General features: G+C 37.0%; 1 protein-coding gene across 2 annotated transcripts; it reads left to right on the top strand.

Annotated features, from left to right (window-relative positions):
* Positions 1 to 332: 332 nt before the first annotated feature.
* NFKBIZ (NFKB inhibitor zeta) lies at positions 333 to 13,718 on the top strand. 2 transcript variants are annotated; one of them, XM_063305592.1, is made up of 12 exons: positions 333 to 684; positions 3,796 to 3,935; positions 5,405 to 5,441; positions 5,538 to 5,641; positions 5,757 to 6,526; positions 6,854 to 6,959; positions 7,252 to 7,398; positions 7,832 to 7,895; positions 8,688 to 8,857; positions 9,896 to 10,006; positions 10,119 to 10,286; positions 11,845 to 13,718. In XM_063305592.1, exons 1-12 carry the CDS (start codon positions 441 to 443, stop codon positions 11,896 to 11,898), a joined length of 2,115 nt encoding a protein of 704 aa, XP_063161662.1. In that variant the 5' UTR covers positions 333 to 440; the 3' UTR covers positions 11,899 to 13,718. The 2 variants fall into 2 exon arrangements, with proteins under 2 accessions (XP_063161662.1, XP_063161660.1); XM_063305590.1 differs by having other exon boundaries at positions 5,535 to 5,641.
* The last annotated feature ends 318 nt before the right edge of the window (positions 13,719 to 14,036 follow it).

The following is a 14,036-nucleotide window of genomic DNA, read 5'->3' as shown; positions in this document are numbered from 1 at the left end:
GCGCGGGCCAGTGTAACGCCGCTGAAAACCACGCTCCCTCTTGCTGCTGTCTCTGCCGCCAAAAACCGTTCGCCCGCCCTCGGATTCCGCTTCGGGCCACGCTCCTCCCAGGTCTCCTAAGCTACCAGGTCGCGAGTCACGAGAGAACCAAACGCTGTTGACAAAACCTACGCAACGCATTTACTGGAACTGCCGCTGCTCCACACAGCCGCGCCCAGCTCGTCCCGGAGGCGGTCAGAGAGCTTTGCCCAACCTTTCTCTCCTCCCCTCTCTCCCCTGCACCTCCACTTTTCAGGCCGCTATAAGAGCTGCCGCGCCCGCCTCCGCCTTCTCGGAGCTTCCACTCGGTCTGCTGAGGCCAAGGCGTGGGCTTTGGGCTCAGCTGCTCGAGCCTCTTTCTCTCTCCTCTTGTCCCTGGCAGCCCCTGCGCGACCCCGGCCATGATTGTGGATAACAGCCGGGACGCCCGGTTAGATGGCGATTCCGGCTCTCTGAGCAGCCCGTTCAACTTGGCCTTTTTCTACGGAGCCTCCCCTCGCTCCAGCGAGGGGAGCTGCTCGCCCACTCACTCCGCTCCGGGATCCCCCGGATCCGATTCAGAGCCCTCCGGCAATGGCAGTACCGGCGGCAGCTACTTCAGGAAGAGGCGCTATTCCCGGAGCGGCGCGAACCATGCTGGAGAAGGTACAGACACACCTGGTGGCCGATTCGGCGTAGCCCCTGAAATAAGTTTTAGGCGGAGGGAGTTCACTCCGGCGCTCCCAAAAGCGACGTCCGCTGCTGCGGCTGGATAGGCTCATGCTCATAAGTTTTCCGGTCAGGTTGAAAGATGGATAGCTCTCCAGCACCCTCGGTGCCGTTCAGTTATGTTGGACTACAGCTTCCTAACCGCACTGGGAGTTATGGGAGTTGTAGTGCAATGCATTTAGAGGGCACCGGGGTAGGGAAGGCTGTTTGCGTGACGTTCTGCCACCTTTGTCGTGGTGAGTGTGTGTACACGTGTGCGCCCGTATATATTTCTTTTACCAAACGCTTGGTTTGGTTACCTGAATGAGCTCCAAGAATGAAGAATTTGGGGTTGACCAGTATGTCGGACCAGGTTCATACGTTATGCGGAAAGTGTTTCTGATGGCCTGGATTGTCAAGGAACAAGCTTCCTTAAGAGCTATTTAAAGCAGTGGCCTTAGATAAGCTATTTAATGGGATGTCCAGAATGAAGTGTGTCTTGCTTTTCCAGTATTGCCCATTACCACCTATGCAACTGCCCATCTAAAAGTGCCTATTTCCCCTCTCCATGATACATATGCCTATATTTCAGTGGCGTAAGGCTGCTTTGCATAATGCTTTGCCTACAAGTATCTAAAATTGTATATAACCTAGATGGTGTATTTCACTGGGTCTGAACAAGTCAGAAACCTGAGACGGATTGAATGATGTGCCAAAGAGTTATTTTTAAGCATCAAAATACTTAAAGTAGATGCATAATGTATAACACTATACACAATAAATGCTGTGGATTTCCTATGTGGTAAGTGCCTGTCCAAAGCTAGCTTGAGCCTCTACTCTCTAGTTGCTTGACTTCTTTGACTGAACCGTTCTTGAAAGGCGTTTTTAAAGTTATGGAAATGGACTGTCTCTCCTTTCCCAGTTATATGACATTAATGACTGCTGTAAGAGTTGGCAGATGGTGTTTGTTATATAGAGAAAATGAAAAATTGTGTTGATGTTGAGCTAAATTTGTGGACTGAAATTTACCAGCAATTTCAGATATCAAATATCCTTGAGCATTACCTAGTTCATTACCCAGTGTTGGACAGCTTCTGAATATACCATTATATTGAAAATGGAAAGTAATTTATTGGGCACTATGCCCTGCAGTGAATTAATTTTCTGTAAATTGTTTATTGATTTATGTTTGCTGAAAGTAGAGTTTGCAATATTCTTATCTATATTAGTTTTAGCATATCTTGATAATTATTTTTTTACTGTCGAAGGCATAAGGAGCAAGCAAATAAGATGATATACTAATTTTTTTTAAAAGTTCACTGGCCTTTTACTATGAAAGAGGGATTACAGATTTCATGCAATTAACAGTACAGTTAGAAAAAGGCATGTTATATAAGGAATGATATTCTGACTTTGGGATATAATGTCATTTTGTGAAAAGTGAAAGCTTTGCTAACACAACTTGTTCAGTGGAAACATTTCACTTTTATCTATTTTTGTCTTCTGTTCTATAGAGCCATGGCTAAAACTGTGTGCCAAATATATGGGGAGACATATACATGTATGCTAGCTTTCCTATTTCAAGACTAAAACTTCAAATTAAGAGAATCTGTTGCTGACATAACTTCTATTTTTCATGCCCATGATATAAGTTCTGGTACACAGTGGAGATGTTCATGGTTGCTTTGTACTATGCCAAATGAAATCTGCGTCTACAATATTTTCAGGCTTAAGTTTTCTATCTCAGTTATTCCTTTAAAATATTTGGAAAAAGGGGTAATTTTGTAGACTTTCAGTGTAGTCATGATTTTTTATCTTTTGTTCAAGAATTATATTAAAGCTAGTCTGATTATATCTGATACATCTTCCCAAAGACATATTAATTTGATATCCTTCGTCAATTGACTATTACACATTTATGATGCTGTTATTGTGCTTTAATACTGTATTTCATATTACTTTCTATTTTTATGACGTTTGCTTTCTAAAATCTTATTGATTGAAGTATTTCATTTGCTTTGATCCTTGAATTTTTTCTTTATGTTCTGAAATTGAATCATTCAAGAAGTGTTCAGATACTGGTTTCCTTTTGATTAGATTGGGGGGGATTCTATTAAAACTTCTAAAGGGGAAATTATTCCTAAATCATAGTTGTTTTTCCTATTCAGAAATTCCAATTCTATGGGAATTTATTTATTTATTTATTTTAAATTAAATATGGGTGGACTATGTAGAAAACTTGATTTGTACTTTTTCAATGAAGTCACCACTTCTCTCTCAGACTGCTGTGTGTAACTGTTCCTCTTTTCACTTCTGTTTTTTAAGCTTCAAAATACATTGTGTTTAAGGAGTTGATGACATTAAGAGGGTGAATAAAATATTTGCAACTAATCTTATATTATGAGCATATTTTTGACAAGCAGTTTAACTACGGAGGGGACATATGCAAGTAATATTGAACATCTATTTATATAAAGTTTAATACTTAATGCTTTTGAGTAGGAATTTCTCCATACATTCTTATTAAAAGATTAGGTAGGGGTTCTCCATCTTTGCAATATTGCTAATCCCTAAAAATATAAATGAATTTGTATAACATCTCCATGAATAATAGTAAATAATTAAAGAACAACCTGTGAATCACAGATGGCTAGACTGATGGGTTTAGCCATCTCAGAACTTGATCCAGGTTTGCTCCCTGCTTTGCTTGCACAAGCCCACTGAAAGCTTGTCCAGGCAAAGTGTCAGTGAGTTTTGACATTCCTGTCTTGCCTGCAAAAGCCTGAAAAGCTTTGGAAAAAAATTACAATCTCTCTCTAACTTGCTCATGAAACCACTGGAAATTTGAGAACATCTGGATTTGGGAGAAAGAGTTTGTTTGTTTGGGGGAGGAAAATTACCATTTTAATGTACTTTTGTGGTGGGGAGTCTGTAATTGGAATATTAACCAAATAATTAGTTACGTTTCTTGCTTAAAATAAATTTATATGAATTCCCTGTTTTTTTCTTTTAAATCTCCTGTTTAATAGTCTCATGCTTTGATTTTATCTTATTTTTGTGTCTTAACAGCTGAGCAACATATGGGGGGAGGAAAGCAACAAAGAGGACCTTTCCAAGGTGTTCGTGTAAAAAACTCTGTGAAAGAATTGTTGTTGCATCTTAGAAACAGCAAGCAGATGTCCTCAGATCATGGAACAGAGGAATTCAAGGTCCGTGTTACGTGTTTGTATAAGTGCTGTTCAGAATCACAGAAGTATTTATTTGGGAATTCAGTACTTGCAGCAACTTTACATAGAGCATAATTAACATAGACTTTATTATAGTGAGATATGATAATAACAGCTAGTTGGCGTGCCCTTTAAAAAAGAAATATACAAGTTTTTAAAAAATACTTGTCAGTGAATGAGAATTGTGAATTATACCTACAAATAGGTGGTTCTTTTTTTGCTGGCAAATGCTGAGGACAAACCTTGCATTTGCTCAAGGCACTGTATCTGAAGGTTCTACTGAGCAGATTTCAGTCTGATTCAAAAAGGTATTTTTTAGTGTTAATAAATATTACCCATTCCATATGTTACCTAAAAATGGGAAGTGACTCAGAGTTTTAATTTAGTTTAGAATAAATGGGGCCTTCAACAAAATAATCTTACTCCAGATTCCAGATGGACAGATGCTTCTTTTGGCATTTTCTATTCTTCCCAACAACTGTTCAGCATTCTGTGGCATTCATTATATTCAAACTTCACTAGGATATTTCAGGATTCCTCATTCAAGGATTTCTTTCTTCTGCATAGATGGTGCTCTTTTGTGTATATAAAGACCAGCAGTTTGTGAGCAATATAAAAATAGAGTTAGAAGGAAGTAACAAGTATTTTCCTAACCATGTTCTGCATGTATATCTGTCTGTAACAGAACATTTTCAGTCTCTAGGGAGCTCTGTTATTGGAAGCATTTTCTTTGAATTATCAATCCCACAAATACACCATGTATTTGGTGCTGCTGCAAGTTTTAGAATTAGTGGATTGTATAAAATACTTAATTATATTCACTTATTATCCTTCCATTAATTTGAAAAGCAGTAGTGGTAGGTTTAAGACAGAGATAGTTTATTTGTGTTCCTTGTTAACATACCTCAAGCTTATATTTAAAAGTCTTCAGTTCAGTAAAAAATGAAATTAATAAGGATCTGTAAATGCATTGTATTGTAAGTCAGTACTGGTTTGACACAATGCCATCTGAAAAACTAAGAATATGACCCAGTGATTGCTATGTATTTTTGTAGGATATCTGTGCAAATGTAAACTTTCTAGGTTATCTACCTCTCTCTATGCTTTTAAGTAATACTGAAATGCATGGAGGATCTGTTCTGAAACTTACTCTCAGATCATCTTCTTTTGATATTCAGAAGCTTTAATCTTTTCTGGCTGAAAGAAATAGAATGACAAAAAACTAAGCAAGTTGAGAAACATATTAAGTTTGTCTCATTCTCTTTGAATGTAGTAGAATACAATTACTGGAAAAGCTATAATTAATAAAAGATTTAATTGTTTTTTTCCTGAAAAAGTTTTTAGAAGTTTATAATATGTACTTACATTTCTATAAATATTATCACTATGATAAAATAAAATTAAGACATAGAGTACTTTCATTATATAAAAATATTTTCTTTTTTTTATAGGCACAAGAAGCATTGATAAACCATGATCCATATACGGGTACATTTATTTTCTCATTTTTTTCCTGAGTTTGTCTTTGAATATTGGAAAAACGGGGTGGGTCATAAACTTACCAATTCTGCTTTTTTTCAGTAGAACTAAAGAATATATTGACTCATAATCGGAAAAGAAAAGCTCCAGACTGTCTTTCTGATGGAGTGTGTTACAAAAGAACAGCTACTTTGCAACCTCATCTCTTGGTAAGTGTTTTAATGGAGTTTTTCATATTCATTCCCACATTGTTATACAGCTTTCACCTGCCTTCCAAGACAAGATGCAATTAGTTCAGTTTAAAATATCTACCTTATGTTGCAGACACCTCCGCAGACACCAACTTCCATGGATAATAATATGGAGGATCCCCATAATAATGAGCCCAAGCAAGATGGTAGCTGTGATATGCTGCAGAATATTATCAATATTAAGAATGAATCCAGTCCAGTGTCTTTGAACACTGTACAAGTTAGCTGGCTTCACCCCACGGTCAATCCTAACTCTCCAGGGGAACAACAGTATCAAGAGATGGCTGGGGCACAAGCTTTTTCACCTGCTCAAAAGTACCAAGCTTTTCAAACAAGCAGCTCTTCTCCAATGATGGAACTGTCCCAAAATTATCAGTTTTCTCCTACCCAACAACAGCAGGATATGTCCCAGCACTGTATTCCATTGCTGGAATACAGGCCACATTCTGCAGGCAGCCATTCCTCTGAATATCAACATGTTTTTGAGAGCCACGAACTGCCATATTGTACCACAGAAAGTTTTGCTTCTCTCTTAAATGACTCAGACGGGCCAGACAACATCTCTGTTCCACTCTCTCAAGGAATGCCTAGTGGCCACCAGCAGACTGATGTCAGCGGCTGTATTCAGCATTTCAGCCAAGTCTCAAATAATACATCCAGTGGTCTTGAGGAACATGGTTTATCTCTATCTTCTTCAAATATGTCTCTGCAACTTCAGGGCAGTACAGGAAACACAAGTCAGTTGGGCAAATCATTTTTCCAGTGGCAAGTGGAACAGGAAGAAAGCAAAATGGCCAACATCTCTCAAGACCAGATTCTTGCTAAAGATTCTGATGGTGACACGTGAGTATTGTCCATATGTCACTTATTGCTCAAGTGGAGGTGGTGAATAAGCATTATTAGTTTAGATACCTTTAGCCTGCCATTCATTTGACCAAACAAAAAATACTGTAGTACATTAATTGCACTGACATCTGGTACCACACCTAAATATGATAAAATAAAAGAATGCATTGGATGATAATACTACCTTAAGTGGTCTTTGCTGTCTGCAAGTTCCCTAGGGTTTTCTCAATGGCTTTTTAGGGTGAAGTATATTTTCAAAATGTCTTAAATTGATATGTTTGTTCAGCCTTAAATAATATGTTCATTTCTATTTATTTCCTACAGATTTCTCCACATTGCAGTTGCCCAGGGACGACGGGCAGTTTCCTACGTGCTGGCAAGAAAGATGGCAGCCCTGCACATGCTGGATATTAAAGAACACAATGGCCAGGTGATGCTCTCAGCAAAGCAAATTCCTATCTTATGCCCATGATAGTTTCCTGTGTCTATTTTCTTACTAAAACCCTTGTTGACTGCTTTTTAATATTAACCTGGAAAGTTAGTGTGAAGTCTAATATATAACAGAATTATTTGCTAAACTACACAGACCAAGCTGGGTCGTTAAGGAGGTGTTCTCTGAAATGGTTTTACTTCATCGGAAAGGCTTTTATATGGTTTGTTTTTTAATTGCCATTTCCTGTTAAGATTACAATGGCTAATACATCTGCTTTTTGTTATTCTAGAGTGCCCTACAGGTGGCTGTGGCTGCAAATCAGCATCTTATTGTCCAGGACCTGGTTAGTCTCGGGGCACAAGTGAATACTACAGATTGCTGGGGTAGAACTCCATTACATGTGTGTGCTGAGAAAGGTCATGCACAAGTCCTTCAGGTGAGACATCTGAATTATAAGCTGAGCCAATTTATTTACCCTTTTCTCCTTACCTATTCGTGCATATATGATGCATATCAACACTGATAATTGTATATTAAGGATTCAAAATAGTATACTTTCTGTTAAGGTTATTTACATTACTTGGAAGTATAGTTTTAACTGAATTCTACCAACCAGCTTAGCCCTAATTGCTCAGGAGCTGGAAGTCCATAATGTGTTATAATATGATCTGTAGCCTTCCCAACTCCATATGAAAACACAGAGAAATTAATTCTGCATTTTCTCCCTTCCCTGCAAACAAATGGTTTTACAAAATGTTGGCATATTTCCTATGGCATACACTTTTCTGGATTATATCAACTTCATCATATGCCTTCAGATTTCAGTTACTGTTACATATAGTTAATATAGATTCTCATTTCATTTTCAGGCAATCCAGAAAGGAGCCATTGTAAGCAATCAGTATGTTGATTTGGAGGGAACTAATTATGATGGTGAGCAACTAATAGTCCTATATTGTGTGTTAAATGGGTAAAATACCCAATTAAAAATGTTCAGGTTTCAGTGCTGATGCTCAGGCCTTGTACTTGGCATGTTGTATAATACAGATGTTTTTTCTCTTGTTAATGACATTCACTTTTAAATAAAATAAATTAAGTTTGTGAAAATGGCTTAGTGTAGTAGAAAATAGTATAATCCCACACTAGATGCCTTCTACCATGGGGCCTCATCTGTTAATTAGTTGAGCACTGTTAATTAGTTGAGCTTAATAATGCTAGACTGATAATGCTTAGTTAAACTTCAATTCCCAAAATAGGGGCCCCTTTTACAGACATTAGCCTAGATAACTTAGTTAAACAATGTCTGTAAAAGGGGGCCCTATTTTGGGAATTGAAGTTTACATATCCAGAGAGTACCCAAATTGGGAAAGGCTTTTGTAGATTGTAAAGGCTTATAACTGTCTGAGTCAAATAACAAGCACAGGAATAATATTCAGATATTCATTTAAACCTATTGATATAAATCAATATTCTTAGTAATAGTTCTGTACATAGAAAGACTTATCAAACAATGTGAAGTTAAATGACTAAAAATACGTATGTTTTTTAAATTGCCAGATCTTAACAATTCTGTCTTTCTCTGCTGTATGTCAGTAACTGGAGCACAGATTAAAACTCCTTTGAAGTTATGCATTACAAATAAAATGCAGCTGAAGTCTATATATTACTGTTGGGATGCCTATTGTTTGGGTTTTTCTTTTGCTAACTGCTGTGTTTCATATTAAGGTTTGACAGCGTTGCACTGTGCAGTAGTGGTCCATAATGCTGTAGTGCATGACCTACAGAGGCAGCAGTCACCTCACACTCCTGAGGTCCAGGAATTAAGATTGAAAAGCAAGAAGTTGGCAGATACAATCAAATTTCTAATTCAGATGGGGGCCTCTGTTGAAGCCACAGTAAGTAACATTAGGAAACATTACAATAGATTCAGATTTGTACCTAAGAAATTATTCACGTACTGCTGTTCTGCATCTGTTTGAAGATCTAGGTGTGGAGAAAAATGTATCCTGTGATGTGGTACATGATACATTCTTAGGCAAAGAATATTAACTTAAGTTCCAGTATACCTTTATCTGAGAGTTTAGTTTGATATTTTATGTTCCTGGGTAGATAATCTATAGGCATTTTAAATATATATATTGTTGCACACAAAGTGACCACTCTTAAACTGAAGAAATAGTTTATATTTTAAGTTTATACTGTTTAAATAAATATACTGATTTTTGAATTCCAATTTGCTTTTTTTTTCCTACAGCACATTAGCATGTGAAAAGACTATCTCACTGACTTTGAGTTGTCCTTTATGGAGACAGTAAAATCTTTGTATATCAGGGCAGTCTCACTTAAATTAGTATGCATAAACCAGATTACTATCCAAAGCTCATAATGGGGCAATGCTGAGTAATGGAGCAAGCCACATGAATGAGTTAATGGTTGGCTGATAATTGCAGGTATCATATTATACCTACCAATATTTGCCTCTGTTTCTGAAACAAAGAAATAATGGATGATCCTAGTTCTGCAATTGGCACCCATAGACTATATTTTTAAAAACTTTGGTGTATATGATGATTGTGCGGGGACAGCGGTAATAAGGAATCTGGGTAAGATAAAGATTTCTCTCAACACCCCTTCCCCTGACTATGTCAGTCTAAATTCAGATTGGTTGCTGCATGCATTAACAAAACCAAAACTTCTGATAGTGCAGTTAAATCCTACATAATTACTGTATTATGTAGTTTAATCATTAGGCTCATCTTCAGTCTGTAACATTGCAAAGATAATGCTACTAGTTAAGAAGACCAAGAAACTATTGCCCCAAAGTATGTTTTATGTTCATTTAAGCGACTAGTTATATGTATTCTTGCATTTTACAGTGATTAAATGTGCAGTGTATAAAAATTATTTGGACATTTTCTTTTGTGTGTGGACAGGATCGTAAAAGTGGCCGTTCAGCCCTTCACCTAGCAGCTGAAGAAGCAAACGTGGAACTCCTTCGATTGTTTTTAGAGCTCCCAAATTGTCTCTCTTTTATCAATGCCAAGGTATATAAATAACAAACCATACATCTAGTTCAGTATGTGCCTATTTGCAGAAATAATTCTCCAGCTCATTATTTCCTTTTAAGTAATTATATTTCTCTCTTACTTTAACTAGGCTTACAATGGCAATACCGCACTCCACGTAGCTGCTAGCTTGCAGCATCGAGTGACTCAGCTGGATGCAGTTCGTTTGTTGATGCGCAAAGGAGCTGATCCAAGTGCCAGGAATTTGGAAAATGAGCAGCCAGTTCACTTGGTTCCTGATAGCCCTGTTGGAGTTGAGGTAAGAGATAAAAGGTACCTGAAATCTTGTTTTCAGGTGAAGTAAACTGCACTTTTCATGCTTCTTTCCTCCTGCCTGTGGTCTTCTATTCCTGTTATGGAGTGAGCAGAAGTGCACTTCTATTCTTTAGATTTCTAAACAAATGAAGAATAGCTTTATAATAAACCAGATTGAAAATGTTGCTTTCTTTGACTACTACTTTTGCTTTCTTCTGGAACTAAATGAAACTACAAAAGTTGGGAAATATCCCTCATGTTGAGTTTATTATGGTTTTTGTAAAAATAGAAACATCATTTTATAAGGTTTGAACTCTGGGGCACTTTGCAACACATGTTTATTTTACGGAGTGTCCTTTATAATTATAGAAGTTCTTTTGGTTATTCTGTGAAATGGCTAGTTGCATCTCTTTAAGGTGCAGTTTTTTTTTTTTCAAATTACAGAGCATATATAAATCAATGAGCTGCAGTATTTTAGTTTCAGTAACGTAAAGGAAATAGATGCTCATCATCATGCACATGGAAACTATTACATTAGTCATAGTGACATATACATGTTGACCCTATGAGTTCTTCATGAATAGTTCTCTTGAGGAATTAAGATCTGATACCCTACAGAAGCCATTTAGTGGGCAATTCAGTAAGCATTTTGTTGATTTGATCGATTGCATTCATTTAGTGATCCCATCTTCAGGTTAATACAATACAGGTAGTCCTTGTATGGTAACCACAATTGGGACCAGCAACTTGGTCATTAAATGAAGGGGTTGCTAAGTGAAAATGTGACTGTGCTTATGATCTTACAGGTAGTTCTCAGATTATGATGGCAATTGGGACCAGAATTTCCATCATTAAGCAATGCAGTCATAAAAGGGCAATGTCACGTGACCGCATCACTGAGCAACAGCAATCCTGGCGGTCCCAGTTGCTGTTTTAACCCCAGGACTGTGTGGGTTGTTAATGAGAAGAGACAGGAGACCCAGCCAAACAGGCGGCGGATGAGAACTATGGATAGGCAGGGGGGTGCCACGGGCAGGCACTATGGAGCACAGGAGGGCAAAAAAAGCAGCGGGAACGACTTGTGATCTCCTGCCAGCTTATCCATTGACTTTGCTTGTGGAAAGCCAGCAGGGAATGTTGGAAATCGTGATCACGTGACTGGGGTTTGCTGCAACGTTGTAATCATGAGCTGGGCACTGAGCACCCGGGTTGCAATCACGTGACTGTGGGGATGCTGCGACAGCCAGAACTCTGAGGACTGGTTATAAGTCCCCCTCGTTTAGTGCCATCATAACTTTGAACGGTAACTGAATGAGTGGTTGTAACCTGAAGACTACTTTTGCTTTCCTTTGCTTTACAGACCTGTGAAGGTCATAAATGCAAAGATTGGTCGTAAAGTTACTTTTTCATCACCATCGTAACTGCAAACAGTCACTAAATGAGGCAGTTGCTAAATGAGAACTACCTGTATATATGATTTGCATACTCTCAGGCTTAAATGATGTAGCTGTTAAGTGCTGTTGAATAATTGGGATTTTTCTCCCTTATTTCCTGTTTCTCAGATAAGACGGATCTTAAAAGGGAAGACGATTCAGCAGAGATCATCAGTCTATTAAGCTCCATGAGTAAAAATGACCCATACTCGCTGTCAGTTAGGCAGCCCCTATGTTACTGTAAATAGACCATTTGTCTGGTGGAGGCAAATGTTTGTTGTTTCTATGAAACAAGAATATATTGTTCACTATTATATAGTGAGTTAATAACAATTCTTCTGCACAGATGGGAATATTTCATACCAAGTATTCTGGAACAGTTTGAATTAGTCCATTAAGCAGTTTGAGATATCAAGAACAAAACTGACAGTTACAGTCCTATATATTTTTTACCTAAGAGTAATTTCTGATCAGTGGGCTGTATTGTTTATGAGATATGTGTTAGATTACCTTGACTTGGCATCAGGGCATAGCAAATATTAAGAATAACAAATAACAAGGGCAAACACTTTTGCTGTAGCTTATGACATAAAATATAAGCTTCTCAAGAATACTAACAATTTACTAATAGTCATTTATCTTTTAGCTTTTAATTATTTTATGTAATTCTTTATATTGTTATTTTGAGCAGTTATAATTCATTGAACTGTAATAAAAGCTCTAATAATTTAAATTTTTATAATGGGGAATTCTGTGTAGAATTCAGTTTAGTTCTTAAAAAGTTTTTAATGTCACCTGTATGTATTTGTTAAACAAATTGTTTTTGTGGGACACTTTTCCAACTGGTTTAGAAAGAAACATTGTCTTTGTGGAGTTTTCATTAGTCACAGCAATAATTTATGAACATTTAGAAAAATAATGCTAGCCTTGTGTTCATTCTTTTTAAATTAATCAAACTGATCCTTCATGCTGGTAGCTGAGTATAGATCACATCAAATTATTCATGCTTGTAACAAAAAATCAAAAGGGCTCAACTAGAATAAATAAGCAGTAGTGTGACACAGAGATTCAATTAGAGTCTAAAATGAACTGCATTTGATCAAAATGATGATGTTGATTCACTGTCATATACTTATATACTTTTGGTGATTTGTAAAAAAATGTCTAAGAATCAAAGAAGTTTGGATTACCTGGTACATCCCAATAGCAGTGGTTTAAATGGCTTTCTAGGTGATAGATTTGCCAGTGACTCTTGGCCATGATACCTCTATGGAATTTGAAGAGGAATATGAACTCCAAGAGGCAGTATGCTTTAGAATACTGGTTATTTTTAATTGTATACATATCTGCTTATGACGGGTGCAAAAAGTGATTTTTGTGACTCTCAGTTGGTGGTCCCAAAGATTTCAATCCTTTTTTTCTAAAAGGCAAAATATTTCACTCTTTAAAAATCCTGAAACACTCTAAAACCCATTTATTCTGGCTGTGGAGCATGGTTTTCAACACACCACACAAAGCCTGATGTGATCCGCAAACTGAACAAAGTTATGCATCCCTAGTTTATGGTCCTCACAAAGGCATTTGACTAATGACAGAAAACTGAATGGATGTTTTGTCTGTGTTGGATTCTCCTACACTAAATTTGATTCTGTCATTTTGAATCAATAAATATATGTCTCAGGGCTTTGCAAAAATTTAGTTGCATTATATTATTTTACCTTATAGGTATAGTAGGTAGTCAGATGTTAATATATAAAAGAATGTAAATAAAACATTAAAATTTCATTTTAGCAATTGCTTTCAGAATTGTATTGCTTTTTAAAAATCTTATTTCTGTACATATTGTTCTTGAGTCACTACCCTGAATCATAAATTTTCCATAGTTAATCAGATCATATTGTTTGATCAAGTATGTCTTGTAGACAAATAACTGGAGAAATTGATATTTAATATTTGGAGGTACAAATACATCATTTCGAATAAACTTGTTTTAATCAATATAAGTGGTGTCTTATGTTTTGACTGGTATTGATACTTTTGTAAGGTTTAAAACTTCTGGCATTTTTTTTAGATTTTTTTATCCTGCCTTTATTTTTTTCAAAAATATCTCAAGGTGGGGAATGTACCTATTACTCCTTCCTCCTCCTATTTTCCCCACAACAGCAACCCTGTGAGTTGAGTTGGGCTGAGACAGAGTGATTGGCCCAAAGTCACCCAGCATTACTACAATTGCAGTAAGAAATATAACCATGGTATTCTTAGATCCTGAGATTTTGGCTATTTTCCCTATTTTCTCTTTAAACCTAAAGCTGTTGTTCAGG

This window comes from Candoia aspera, chromosome 5 (genome assembly GCF_035149785.1).
Source record: "Candoia aspera isolate rCanAsp1 chromosome 5, rCanAsp1.hap2, whole genome shotgun sequence".
Classification (NCBI taxonomy): domain Eukaryota; kingdom Metazoa; phylum Chordata; class Lepidosauria; order Squamata; family Boidae; genus Candoia; species Candoia aspera.
This window is presented reverse-complemented; position numbering and strand designations above follow the sequence as displayed.

Bases quoted from the DNA above. Each gene is read 5' to 3' on its own strand.
- NFKBIZ (XM_063305590.1), top strand. From the start codon at position 441: ATGATTGTGGATAACAGCCGGGACGCCCGGTTAGATGGCGATTCCGGC. The intron at 7,399-7,831 runs GTGAGACATCTG...TTTCATTTTCAG, and splicing joins GTCATGCACAAGTCCTTCAG to GCAATCCAGAAAGGAGCCAT. The intron at 10,007-10,118 runs GTATATAAATAA...TACTTTAACTAG, and splicing joins TCTCTTTTATCAATGCCAAG to GCTTACAATGGCAATACCGC.